This window comes from Arachis ipaensis, chromosome B10 (genome assembly GCF_059453495.1).
Source record: "Arachis ipaensis isolate K30076 ecotype BB chromosome B10, ASM5945349v1, whole genome shotgun sequence".
Lineage (NCBI taxonomy): Eukaryota > Viridiplantae > Streptophyta > Magnoliopsida > Fabales > Fabaceae > Arachis > Arachis ipaensis.
This window is the reverse complement of record NC_142435.1, coordinates 4,748,227-4,762,110: the sequence shown is the minus strand read 5'-3', so window position 1 is coordinate 4,762,110 and position 13,884 is coordinate 4,748,227. Positions and strand designations below refer to the sequence as shown.

The following is a 13,884-nucleotide window of genomic DNA, read 5'->3' as shown; positions in this document are numbered from 1 at the left end:
GATAATTAATAAATTTATAAGGTGAATATTATGATGCCTTTAAGATTGTGCCTAACTTACTAAAAAATGTAAATAGATAATATTTAATAAATTTTAAATATTTTATTTTTTACTTTTAAAAGTAAATTAGACAATTTAAACATAGTAAAAAGCACCATAAAATTCACCGGTCAACAATACAAAAAGTAACCCGAAGTCAACAACTTGCAAAGGAAGCAGCCTTCATTGTGTGGCGCCAAGAGTGCTTTTTGCGTCCCACTTTTTCTATTTTTTTTTTTCAATAAATAAAATAATAAATATTTATTTCTTGCTCACTCAAAAATGTTGATGATTATAATTATTGTTTTTTTAAGTGCATAAATAAATAATAAAATAGAAAAGAAGAGTGTTCCCTCTTCACTCTCAACTCCTCCCATCACAGGTATTCTCCTTCCTTCGCTTCTCAAGCCAATTGTTGTTTTCGGGATATGGTGTTGTGAATCCGCCTTCATTCTCTTCCCCCATTTGCGTAAAAGATTTCATTTTGATTGAGATTGTGTACTTTGTGTGTTTGATTGCAATGTTAGCTACCTGCATTTTTTATCCCTAAATTTAAGTTCACGTATCCGTTATGCTTTTCTTCAATGAAGTTGTTTTCGTGAATTCGGAATCTGATTCTGATTCTCAGTTGCTATCCCGATATTGATATATGGTGAGAGGGAATATATATCTTCATGTTTGGTACTGTGAGTGCTTAGTGTGCTTTGATCGTTCCCATTTCTGAAGGCAAGGTCCTGTTAGCTTTATTTTCTGTGTTCTTAGTTAGGTATGCTCATATATGCAGACGCATCCTCCCTCTAACCCTAATTCATGCATAATTTTGGGATTTCATAGTTGTATCCTTGTTGCATTGATTTGAAAAGTGATTACTTTTTAATTTGTATTTTACATCATTTTCTCTTACAGTGTTTCAATCAAATTGTTATGGAAGTCCCCGCCCAGAATATAGTCACATGTGATGAAGAAAAAGCATTAAAGTGCTTGCTTGATGCCTTTGGCTCTGTATTTTCGCTTGAGGAAATAGCTTCTGCCTATTGCAAGGCAAGCCGGAATGCAGACTTGGCAGGAGAAATGTTGTATGAGATGAAGGGGACCTCTTCATCCTCTTCAAGCCATTCATCTAATGCAGATGCCAGGGTTGAAGAGACTTCAGGAACGTCTGATGGATATTCTGTTGAAAACTCCTCCCACGAAAGAAAAAACTTAAGGGCGAAAGCTCGCTCAGTCTCAGTAGGTACTGTTTCAGGCACTATTGGCAGGGATTATGTTAGGCCAGTGCCATCTGCAAATGGGTCTCATGGTGCGACTAAGCCAGTAAAAATGGATGTAAAGGAGATGCCCCTGACTGGAATCTGCCGTGAAAAAGCAAGGCCAAATGTTTCAAAGCATAATCAGCTTCAACAGGACATGGAAGATTTCTTATTTAAAATGCTTGGAAATGGCTTTCAGCTTGACAGAGATATGATACGGGGAGTTCTTGGTATATAACTCTGTAGTGTATTATTGTTACTAGCATTATCTCTTTTGTTTGTACTAACAGCTGACTCCATATTTTATTGCGAAAAATGCAGAATCTTGTGGTTATGATATGCAGAAGGTATGTGAAGGTTGGCTTATGCTAATATCTTGATGGCTATTTACTATTTGATATAACATACCGAGTATTAAATATGCTTCAGTGATATTGTTGATGTTTCTTACTTTCTTCCCCACTCTCTGGCTCAGACCAGAATCCACAACATTAGTTTTCCACTTTTTTACTTTCATTCAGTTTACAACCTCCTAAATCTGGCAAGGATACGTTTCACTAATTTATCTTTTATTGCACAGACTACTCCTAGCTTCATTTTATCAAATGTCATTTCTCGTTTTTACCATGTCATTGGGGTATATTTAGAAATACCACTTGCATTCTTAATCTAACAAGTACACTTTAAATTCATCCAGAGCATGTATAGACTTCTAGATCCATCCAATGTGACTTTTGACAGGACAGCTGTTGTTGGTGATTCAGCTTCGAGGGTAAGTATGAATGCCAAGATAGTTTATTTTGGAAGCTCCAATAATTGTATCTTTAACATTATAATGTGTTTTTATTATTATTTTTTTTTGTCATGTGTTCAAGGTTTTAGAATTAAGAGGGGGGCCACGTCCAAAAAAAAAAAAAAAGAATTAAGACTTTAAGAGGGGGAAGTTTTAGGCAAGGGAGAATATTAACTCCTGGTGATAGTAGTTTGCCATCTGTCAGCCTTTATCTTAGGCTTTGTCTAGTTATATATGTGAATGATTCTATAACAAATTGTTTGAGAAGCACATAATGTGTGAAAAGGAATCCAGTCACAATATATTTCTCTCATCTTTTGTGCAGCAAGTTACATATTGATGTCTGAATTTAAATTCTAATTGTTATATATATTGATTGATATGTGATATTGGTATTGGCAGTTTACAGATGTGAAACCAAAATCTGAATTATCTTCATCTGAAAGTAAGTCTCATAATCTAAATCATCTCAGAAGGTATGTTTCCCCCTTTTGGTTTGTTATGATCTACTTCTTCTGTGATCATCATAAATGATATTAAGTACAAAATTTGTAATTGTGTAGTATGTTCTGCTTTAACTGGCCTTATGCTCCAATGGCATGATCTACTCATCTCCATGCTAGATATTGTCCTAACTCTTAGTTATATTCTTTGTCACACAGCGATAGAACTGTAGCTTCAAACAAAGGAGTGGAATCACATCAAAAGCAGAAACATAAAGATGAACTTCAGAAGGAAATCTTGTTTGCTCTTTTTAAAGGTTATCAGCGATGTGAGGAGGCTCCTAAAAAAACTGTAAAGGATGTGAATAATAGTTCACGATATAAACATGTTGTATTTGAACCTCCGGAAGACACAATGGAAGAATATAAGATTGATATGGACTTCTCACTACGAGATGCTACAAATGGTACTTATCCAGATCTGTTTCTCAGATTTGTCTTCCTTTTGTCATTCTGGAAAATTTGGTTCTTGATTATTCTTTTGTTAAACATGCTTAGCAAGATTCTTTGACTTTTGTACTGTTTCTGAGTGTTGATTATTGCCTAGCAAAGCTGGTTGACTTAATATGTGCTCTGCTATATGGAACTCGTGTGCTTACATTCCTATAGGCTAAATCTACTTGTCATTTATTTTTTGTTATATTATTGTTAGTTATGTGGCCTGGATCCTACATCATTTCTCTTTCTAAAGCTGAGTTTTACTTTGTACTGGAAATAAGAATAATGATGATGATGATGATGTACTTTCTTTATAACAGATGTGGAGGATGAAGATTACCAGTGTGTGCGTAGAGCAGTGAAGGAGTACCGGGCCACAATGAATGAATATTATAAAGCTGTATGTTGTATTCTTTTTCTTCCCAGCTTATTCCGTTTCTCCCACCTTAGATCATCGATAGTGCTAGGCAGAGTAACTTACTAACATGTTTTAGGTCTATGTTCTGTACACTTATGCATCATTTGTCACTTCAGGCTGTTGATGCATTTGCAAATGGGGATAAATTCAAAGCTGAAAAACTTATAGATCAGGTACGATTTGTTATCGAACTAGGTTTTCCATAACCGAAAAGTTGCATTATGACATGAATAGCTTTGACTATGACTCCCAAATTTCCAGTGCATTAGTCTTCTGGTTTTCGTGTACTATTACTATTACATGCAGCCTCTTCTAATTTTAATTAATTTTGCCTTACAATTTCTTGTCATATTGCATTCAGTTCGTTTACAGAAATACACTGCTTGAGTTTGTAGCATTGCCCTTACTATTTCAGTGGTGTATGCTATGGTATTGACAGGGAAATTTTTTTCTCAAGAAGGCTCGTGAAGCTGATGAAGAATCTAGCAGAATGATTGTTGAACCCAAGTGATTATCTTCTGCTCTGAAGTTCTCATTGACCGGGCATAATTTCTTCTTCTACTTGGTTATAGGGGGATTAGCATGGAAAAGTTGTATGATTAGTGACGTAGTGTTTTGTGCATTGTTTTATTCGTAGGACCTCAGAAGCACAAGAAATGTTGCTCGACTTGCACGACCATGGTTCAAGGGAGGCTATACGTCTACTGAAGTGTCATCTTTCTTCTCTTGCTGGCATTCCGTGTGAGTCTTATTGATATGATCCCTTTCCAGTTTTCTACCAATTTACTATGTTATTCTAATATTCACTTATTATATTACCATCAGCATTTGAGTATCTCAAGGTTATCATTGATGCAAGTAATCAAGAAAATACCAAAGGGTCTCGCAGGCGGGCGGTAAGATCAATTGATTTCTTGAAGCATGATTTTAAAGTACTAGTGCATGGGAGACTTTATTGATGCCTTATTCTTGAGACATGAAGTGATTTGTGACATGATGATCTTCTGATTTTGGACAGATATTAAAACTATTAGAACAGGAAGCTATAAAGTGGATTGAAGGAGAAACAGCTGGTACAATATTGATCCGCTTGGATAGCATTGATCGGAAAAAACTCAGTTTTCTCAAAACATAGGGAATAGCAAAGACTTGGATTTTGATCTATAGGTCTGTCTCTGATTTGTTAACAAATCATCCTCCATTGATTATTGTTGAAATTTGGATTCAAGTGAGTCTTTTGGTGGTTTTGGCCCCCATGTAGCTTTCACCAAATCTTTGTTGTAACATCTTTTTTGGAAATGTATGTGCCTCGATGTAATAGATTTTCTTTATTATTTTTGGTTTTTTACGATACCTCTCTGCCTAACAGGCTCCTAAAAGGTCAAAGACTAATCTGTCGTGAAAAGTATAATGCAAATGTTAATACTTAGAAGAATGAAATATCAAGGTTTTTAAGTTAGAAATATTATGGTGGGTATATAATTTGTATGATGGGCGGATTTTAATAAACGACCCATCCACCTTCCAAATATGATTTCATTGAGAGTTAAGATAACCTACTAATCTAGTATAACCAAAAACAAAGACTGCCGCATAATGGCAGAACTTTTGCATAAGAATGTGTAGCTCAACTTTCAAATGGATGGTTATGGTAAATTTGTTAAAATTAAGCAGGACAAATACTGTGACATGTAAGTGAAAAGGAGGTCAAACTCGAAGAAATAGGGATGGTATTAAGATTTAAGAAGAATAGCGTTATGCGGCAAAATCAGATTAGAAAATAGAAAATTGTGTGTTCATGAGAAATAGCGTTTACTTGCAGCCACAGGTTTTGTCTAAAAAGAACACAAACTTATCGGTGAAGAAAAAGCAGGTTTTGCCTACTAACGCGCTTTGATCATCGTTTTCTGACCGTAACCGCTTCCCTCTGCCCCATATAAATTCCCAATTTCCCTTCTCAATTCTTACCTCACACCAACCAAACACCGTTTGATTCTCCAAACTTTCTTATTCCCAAATCCTTCATCACCGCACTCATGGACACCCAAGCTCCCAAGGTAAGGTTTCGTTCCTCTTCTAGGGTTCCAAAATCTCCCCTATAATCTCTCAATTATTCAATTTGATCCGAAAATTTTGCAGGTCGAGAATGAGAAAGCTGTTGTTGAAGCTCAACAACAAGAGCTCAAGTACCTTGAATTCGTGCAATTCGCCACGATTCAAGCTGTGATGCGCGCCGCGATCCTCTATTCCTACGCCAAGGAACGCTCCGGCCCCCTCAAATCCGGCGTTGAGACCGTCGAGGAGGCCGTCAAGACTGTCGTCGCTCCCGTCTACGACAAATTCCACCTCGTCCCTACCGAGTTCCTCCACTACGTAGACCGCAAGGTAATGAAGATCCCAGAAATGGAAGCGGTTATTTAATCACTCATTCTGTTACTGTATTCTGATATTTAGGTTAGGTTAAAATTCAATTCAATTTCAATAATTAATTGATTGATTTTAACTTTTATAGGTTGAGGAGTCCGTAGCTGAGATCGATCGCCACGTTCCAACCAACGTCAAGGTGGCCTCAAACCAGGCCTGCTCTGTCGTCTCCAGTGTCCGCCGCACGGGTGTGGTGGACGCTGCCTCAGGATTCGCCAAGTCGGTGTACGACAAATATGAGCCAAAGGCGGAGGAGTGCGCCGTGTCGGCATGGCGCAAGCTGAAGCAGCTGCCATTGTTCCCTATTGTTGCCGGCGCCGTGCTTCCCAAGGCGGCATACTACACTGCCAAGTACAACGAGGCGGTGACCGTCTCCGCCAAGAAGGGTTACAAGGTGTCTGCTTACCTTCCTTTGGTGCCCACCGAGAAGATCGTGAGGGTGTTCGGCGAGTCGAACTGATGAGATTTGGCAGTGTAGACGACTAGTGCAAATTCTGTTAAGTTCGTTGTTTGTTTCTGTAAAGCAAATTCTGTGTCGTCTACATGTTTTAATGTTTTGTTTGGTCTTTTTTCTCTTTTTAGAATCGTGTAAAAAAAGAAGAAAGGTGGTGCTTTTGGTGTGGAGTCACTATCTTTAATAGTTAATATACCTGATTCTTTGATGGTAAAATTTTTACATTCATATTCCAATGGCATCACTAGTTTTGGCGAGGAAAAAGAAAGCAAGGGTTGGTTACTATCAAAAGATCACGTTAGTTTCGATTACTTGCCTATGTAATAGACAAAAGTTACCTTGTAGAGAAAAATAATGAATTGTTTGGATAGACGAAATCACGAAACATTGGTAAACAATTATATAACATCTAAGAACAAAAGAACAAAAGTTGTTTACCTTATCTGCCATACTGCACCATATGTAAAAAAAACATGCAAGTGAAAGAATGATACAACAAACCTATTTCACTAGTGACAATGATAAATTCTTTTCCGCTTGACATGGCTTTATCTGCTAAGTATATTCATTAAACAGAGTAGGAACTGGACTTAAGAAGTTATCGTCAATCGCGGGCATTTCAACTGCATCTGGCAAAACTGAATGTGGAGACCATGGGATTAAGAACTAATAGTGCTTGGACAGTTGCACCTCGGTTTTAAGCAAATAAATGTAATATTACGTTTTGAATCAATTCTACTGTAAATCTGTAATGTATATAGACCTCAATCATTTAGAAACTGAATGCTGATATGAACGATGATACAACCAAAGAATAATAATATGACTTGAAAGTCTAAACTACAGCTTCCTCATTTGAACAATTTCCCTAGTTTCTTCGTTTTCATCAATGTTGTCTTTTTTCATGCGGTCCAAAAGTTCATCCACTTCTTTACCCTCTCTAATGTAAGTCTTGATTAGGGCATGGTACATTTGTCTATTTACTGGGACAACATTTATTAATGAACTCACTAAATTTTCTGCGTCTGTGACAGTTCCATTGTCACCAATCCATCTCAATACACCAGAGATCACCTTGGGGTTTGGCTTCCATCCTTTCTTGTCAACATACAAAGACAGACCTGTTTTAAGGCACCTCAAAGCTTTCCCCATCTCACCCGTATGCAGGTATCCACCTGCCACCACAGTCCAACTGTTCGGAGTCGTCACCTTTCCGGTGTTCTGTAAATCTTCCAGCATGGCTTCAGCTTTCTCATACAAACCCTTCTCTGCGTACCCAATGATTATAGTGTTTGGGACTGAAAAATCGTAACAGTTGCCAGAGGATTCCCATTCCTTCAGTATTTTCTCTGCTTCGTCCAGCTCACCGAGCTTCACCAGAGATTCTAACATGGTTGTAAAATCCCTGTTTAAGCATCTTTTGCAAGAACTTTTCTCCAACTCCCATACTCTTAGGACCTCATTCTTGTTGCCCAGTTGTGCATAAAGAGAGATGAGATGATTGTAACCAATACCATCTTTGTTATCTAGCCTCTCCTCTGATTTCCTTAAAGCATCAACTGCCTTACCCACGAACCCTGCTTTTATATAGAAATTAGCCACAACAGAATAAGTGTTCCACTCCATCAAAATTTGCGGTTGACTCTCCATCTCTTTCAATATTCTCTCCATTTCAGTGACATCAGACCTCACGCCATAAGAATTTATACATATTCTGTAGCTGAAGTTGTCAGGTAAAATCCCGTTTTCTTTCATCTCAGTTAACACATCGGGGACCTTCTCATGCTGTCCAATATTTGTATACAAACACATAATATCGTTGTAGGTTAGAGGCGTCGAAGCGAACCCCAGCTTCTTCATTTTCTGGAAATGGGAGAGAGCCTTCTCAATTTGGCGCTGGCGAACATAGCAATTCAAGAGAGCACCATATGTCTTATCAATTTTATCTTGGTCCTTCAAGCTGTCAAAATAGCATTCAGCAGACTGAAATCCATGAACCTTGCCAACCAAATCCAAATGCACTGCATGTTCAACTGGAGAAAATATGCACACACCATTCTTATTCATCCACTCAGATACCTGCAACCATTGAGCATCAAAAACTTAAGACACACATACAATGAAACAATTGAGTATTTCAACTTTCTAAGAGCCCAAACAGTCCTCACATCACAACTTATAGCAAACAAAGCTTCTCAGTCTGACATACATATTATTCTGAATCAGCTTCAAATCATATTTTAACAAATATAGCAGTTGATAATTCACAACTTATCCAATAATAACTATCTTACTTTGAAGCTTAAGAATCACCATTTCCGAACTGATAGCCTCAGCCAATCACATTGTTTCTTCACCTAATTGTGGATTATTTCAACTGAACTAATTTGTTTTAAAATCATAATTATCCTGATCTAAGACACGATCAACCAAAATCATTCCATGCATCACACATTCCATCACCAAAGGCTTCAACTTTGTTTTATTTCCAATTTCCCCTTTCCATAAAAGCTTGAACCCTAAATTTAGAACAAGGAGACAATTTAAAAAGGGCACATTTTTTGGGGGGAACCTCGAGTGCCTGGGCGAACCTCCTGCGCTTGCGAAGGTCGCGAACGATGCGCTGAAGCTCTCCAACTCGAACCTTGTTACCCTTGTAGACCCAATCGTCGAGCTCAGGTTCCATGCTTGTGGTAGGGTTTCCAAGTGGGCTAATCTTGGAGTAAAGGCTTAGCTTCTTCGTCCTGCTCGTGTAGTATGATCTGCTTCTCGTGTTCGCAATTTGCGCCACCACTCTGCTAACAAGCTTCAACGCCATGACTAGACTTTTTTCTTTTTCCCACTGGGATGGGTGAACAATAAACTGTAAGAGTGAAAACGAAGACGACGACACTGCAACTCTCAAAAATTAAATTATGTAAAAGAAAAAATTTATAAATTAAAAACGTTGGGAAGGAAAATCATCATCTGGTTGCTGTGGTGTAGTGGTTATCACGTCAGTCTTACACACTGAAGGTCTCCAGTTCGATCCTGGGCAGCAACATTTTTACTTTTTTTTTCCTCGGTATTCTCTGGTTCCATTATGTGACTAAACATACAACTACAACTACATATAGATATTTAAAGAGAGAATATATATAATTTGTAGGCATTAGTTATGCACGAGTTAATTGTGCATCAAATAATCAAAATCTTAGTTTCATTATTTTAGTGCCAGGTAATGATAAGTTATAAGTAGATAATAGATAATTAATAACACACGTTACGGCTCAACGGACATGATTCATCTGCTTTTCTAATGTTTTTAAGAGATTAATTTTTATTTTTAAAATTATAAATTTAATAAAATAATTTAAAATTTTAAAATAAATAATATTTAAAAATAAATATAAAAATTTATAAGTTATTTAAATTTTAAAACATATAAAATTTATAAATTTAAATTAAATAAAATATTAAAAAATTTATTATATCATTATTATGTATAAAAAATTAAAATAAATATTTATAAAGTAATTATTCATAAACATTATATAAATTTATTTATTTATTTTTCAACTATTAGGATTGAGACTCGAATCCGAAACTTCTGTATGAGGATAGAGAGACTATGTCATTTGAGTTAGGAAGCAAATATAAAACATTATATTCAAAGCATTCTTTATCTTCATGAATAATTCTAAATTTTATATTCAATTTAGTAAATTATCTTTAATTTTATTACTTTTTTTAAATTATTAATTTATACTTTTATTATATTCCTTCATTGTATCACACACTATTATTTCTCTTACTATTAGTCTCTATATATACATATCTCTCATTGAACAAATATATTAGTAAACATTGAACATATATATTTTTCTTATAATAATACAGTTATAAAAATTCTATATATATATAATATTATATTAAAAATTATTAAATTATCCAATAATTGAGATTATAGTTATGTAAAGTATATTAAGACAATATAATAATATCTATAATAATATTATTTAGGCCAATAATAAAAGATTTATTAAATTAAAATTAAAAAAATAAATTATTATTAATTAAATAAATATAAATATACAGGATTCTTATCCATATTTGGACCATTTAATATATTACTTGAACCAGCTCCACTGTTATGAGTATTTGTATATGTAAAAAAATTATTATTAGGATGAAAATAATGTAATTTGATAATTTAAGGGTACACTCAAGAGATAAATTATAAATAATTGGTACTAAGTACAGTAACATAGATATATCATAAAAAATAATTCACCTTAAATGATAAACTAACAACATAAATTTATTAATGGGAAGTATAACTTAGAGTACCTGATAAAGAATATTGATGAGCGGGTGTATTTGTGATATCTTGTGGTCTTGTCATGTTTGCCTCTGTTTTTCGCTCATATTTTGTCTTTGTTGTTTGGCATAATCTTGCCAAGTTCGTGGACCACTTCCATGTGAATCTTTCATTGGTATGTAGGAGAAGTGAGAAGGATGTAGGAGAAGATGGATGAGAAATGAAGGAAAACTTTTCTATTATGGAGTAACCAGTAATGTGAAGTGAGAGAGATTAAGAAGAGAAACTGGTATCTTATTAGTTATTATAGATGAAGATGAAGTAGTGGAGTATTATGCAGTAACATGAAGTGAGAGAAATTAACGAGAGAAACTGGTATCCTATTAGTGAAATAATTATAGAAGTTACATTGACATGAACGCGAACGTAAATGAAAATGAAGGAGTGAAAATGTTGTAACTAAGAGTATGTTGTTAGGAAGGATAAAAATAGAAAATAAATTTGGATACCAAAATGAGTTTTAGCATTATATATTGTTATAGATATTATAGATTATAGATATAGATATAGATTATAGATAAAATTAAAAAATAAAATATTTTTTTATCTATTAGAATTATGAATAAAGATAAAAAAAAAATACTTTGAATATAAATTTTTATCTTTGCTTTAAATTAAATACTGTTAAGAAAATAAATAAATAAACTTTATAATATTTAAAAATAATTACTTTATAAATATTTATCTTAATTTTATTACACATAATAACAACATAATAAATTTTTTAATATCTTATTTAATTTAAATTTATAATTTTTGAATGCCTTAAAAGTTAAATAACTTATACAATTTTTATATTTATTTTTAAATATATTTTTTTAATTTTTAAATTATTTTATCAAATCTATAATTAATTGAATTAATTGAATTTGTCCCTACTATATTAAGGAATCAATTTAATTGAATAATCTTAAAGCGTTTATATAGTTATTTACTTATTTTTATAGTCAATAAATCTGACCGTTTTTCAATAATAAAAAAAATTATTAATAAAGATATATATGATGAATTACAAAGATTTTTTCATGTAGACAATTTTTATATTCTCTTCTTTTGTTTATTAATTACAAGATATGTTGCTTGCCTATTTGTATAGCACTGAGTTGCAGTTCAAGTGGGGGCATGAAGGTAGTGGAACCAGTGCAATGGTTGGTTGGGCCTCGATGAACACTTCCTACTCCTGACGGTGGGCCTTCCTACTTGAACCATCATATTTTTCCCATTTATTTTAAAATTTCCCTCTTCGCCAAGTTCGAGTTGCTAGCGGCGACAATTGTTGGCGCCTCCTCAGCTTCCCTCGCCGCTAGGGGTGGGCATGGTTTGGATTTTTATAAATCCAAATTGGATCCACTTCAGAACTAGTTTTATGGTTTATAAAATCAAACCATAACTGAATTGAAGAGAGAAACTGGTTCTAAACCGGTTTGAAAAAATAAAAACCAATTTTAAATCGGTTTTAGAATTTAAATCCAGTTTTGTTGTAAAATAAAAGATATATATAAAATAAAGTTGTTAAATAGAAGACTCTAGTATTAAAATAATTAGCTCAATAATAATTTATATATATATATAATAAAATTATATGTTGTATTGTGTATATATATACAAAGATAGAAAGAAGTATTAAAAATAAAGAGAGAGAGAATCGCATTTGTTTATTGTTACAATCTCAATATAATAAAGATGATTAATATTGCTATTAATATTATATGTAAAGAGTAATAGAAAATAGAATTTAAAATACTTATAAAATAAAAGAAGAGAAAGAATTGTAGTAGAAATATAGGGAGAAGAGTATTTGATTGCAACATAAAAGAGGATTGATTTATTATTATTTGCTTGTGTATGAAAAGAAAGGGAGAATGGTATTTTTTGTTCTGTTACATTCACGGAGGTTCACCTCCTATTTATAAGCTTATGGAAGGCATATTGTCAACCTTCATTTATTTCATTCTCTTTTGAGAATGTAAACTTTATATAGGAAATGGGCATCCACGTCCCATTCCTATCACAACACTCCTCCTTGGATGACCATTTAGGATTATTGCCTCATTAAAACCTTACTAAAGAAAACCCTGTGGGAAAAACCTTAGTGAAGGAAAAAGAGTACAATATCCTTTGTGATGGGGACTGCCTCATTAAAAGCCTTGTCAAGAAAAACCCAATGGGAAAAAACCTGACCAAGGAAAAAAGAGTACAGTCTCCCCCTCTTGCCGACATCATTTAACGTCTCGAAATCGGCGCATCCCAATCTCATGTACCAATCTTTCAAAGGAGGATTTTGGGAGTGACTTTGTAAATAAATCTGCCAGAATGTCACTTGAACGGATCTGTTGGACATCAATTGTCCTTTGATTTTGAAGATCATGAGTGAAGAAGAATTTGGGAGAAATATGCTTTGTTCTATCACCTTTGATGTATCCACCCTTAAGTTGAGCAATGCATGCCGTATTATCTTCAAACAGGACAGTTGGAGCTATCTTATGATCAATTAGTCCACATGATGACAGAATATATTGAATTAGACTTCTCAGCCAAAAACACTCGCGACTAGCTTCATGAATCGCCAGTATTTCAGCATGATTAGAGGAGGTTGCTGCTATCGTCTGTTTCGTGGACCTCCATGATATAGCTATTCCACCATATGTAAACAGATATCCTGTTTGAGATCTCCCTTTATGTGGATCAGACAAGTATCCAGCATCTGCATAGCCAACTAGTTGTAACTTGGATCCATAGGGATAAAACAATCCCATATCAACCGTTCCATGAAGATATCAAAAAATTTGTTTGATTCCACTCCAATGTCTTCTGGTTGGAGAGGAACTATACCTTGCTAGTAAATTTACCGCGAATGATATGTCAGGTCGCGTATTATTAGCAAGATACATTAGCACTCCAATGGCACTAAGACATGGTACTTCAGGACCAAGGATATCTTCATTTTCTTCTTTAGGGCGGAATTGATCCTTTTTCACATCCAAAGATCTTACGATCATTGGGGTATTTAATGGATGTGACTTATCCATATAAAATCTTTTCAAGATCTTTTCTGTGTATGTTGTTTGATGAATAAAGATCCCACCTTTTATATGCTCGATCTGCAGGCCGAGACAAAACTTAGTCTTTCCAAGATCTTTCATCTCAAACTCTTCTTTTAGAATTTTTATAATTGTTGGAATCTCTTCAGGAGTCCCAATGATAT

The 13,884-nt window shown here is 34.3% G+C and overlaps 3 protein-coding genes and 1 non-coding gene across 6 annotated transcripts; 3 read left to right on the top strand and 1 right to left on the bottom strand.

The window, feature by feature from the left end:
• The first annotated feature begins 313 nt into the window (after positions 1–313).
• On the top strand, positions 314–4,789 carry LOC107622193 (putative nuclear RNA export factor SDE5). Of its 2 annotated transcripts, none has more exons than XM_088503875.1 (12): positions 314–421; positions 946–1,519; positions 1,611–1,636; positions 1,987–2,061; positions 2,485–2,558; positions 2,745–2,992; positions 3,344–3,423; positions 3,558–3,614; positions 3,881–3,948; positions 4,079–4,182; positions 4,267–4,337; positions 4,460–4,789. In XM_088503875.1, exons 2-12 carry the CDS (start codon positions 964–966, stop codon positions 4,574–4,576), a joined length of 1,476 nt encoding a protein of 491 aa, XP_088360001.1. In that variant the 5' UTR covers positions 314–421; positions 946–963; the 3' UTR covers positions 4,577–4,789. The 2 variants fall into 2 exon arrangements, with proteins under 2 accessions (XP_088360001.1, XP_088360002.1); XM_088503876.1 differs by lacking the exon at positions 314–421 and adding an exon at positions 438–805.
• Positions 4,790–5,054: 265 nt separating this feature from the next.
• LOC107622197 (Rubber elongation factor protein (REF)) lies at positions 5,055–6,535 on the top strand. Its single transcript, XM_016324083.3, has 3 exons — positions 5,055–5,498; positions 5,581–5,826; positions 5,954–6,535. The coding sequence occupies exons 1-3, from the start codon at positions 5,478–5,480 to the stop codon at positions 6,323–6,325; spliced, it is 639 nt and encodes a 212-aa protein (XP_016179569.1). The 5' UTR covers positions 5,055–5,477; the 3' UTR covers positions 6,326–6,535.
• A 443-nt stretch (positions 6,536–6,978) lies between these two features.
• LOC107622195 (Tetratricopeptide repeat (TPR)-like superfamily protein) lies at positions 6,979–9,216 on the bottom strand. 2 transcript variants are annotated; one of them, XM_016324078.3, is made up of 2 exons: positions 8,892–9,216; positions 6,979–8,398 (listed from the first exon to the last, which is right to left on the bottom strand). In XM_016324078.3, exons 1-2 carry the CDS (start codon positions 9,135–9,137, stop codon positions 7,160–7,162), a joined length of 1,485 nt encoding a protein of 494 aa, XP_016179564.1. In that variant the 5' UTR covers positions 9,138–9,216; the 3' UTR covers positions 6,979–7,159. The 2 variants fall into 2 exon arrangements, with proteins under 2 accessions (XP_016179564.1, XP_016179566.1); XM_016324080.3 differs by having other exon boundaries at positions 8,614–9,204.
• Positions 9,217–9,289: 73 nt separating this feature from the next.
• Positions 9,290–9,362, top strand: TRNAV-UAC (transfer RNA valine (anticodon UAC)). Its single transcript has one exon. It is a non-coding gene; the product is annotated as a tRNA-Val (tRNA).
• Positions 9,363–13,884: the final 4,522 nt, after the last annotated feature.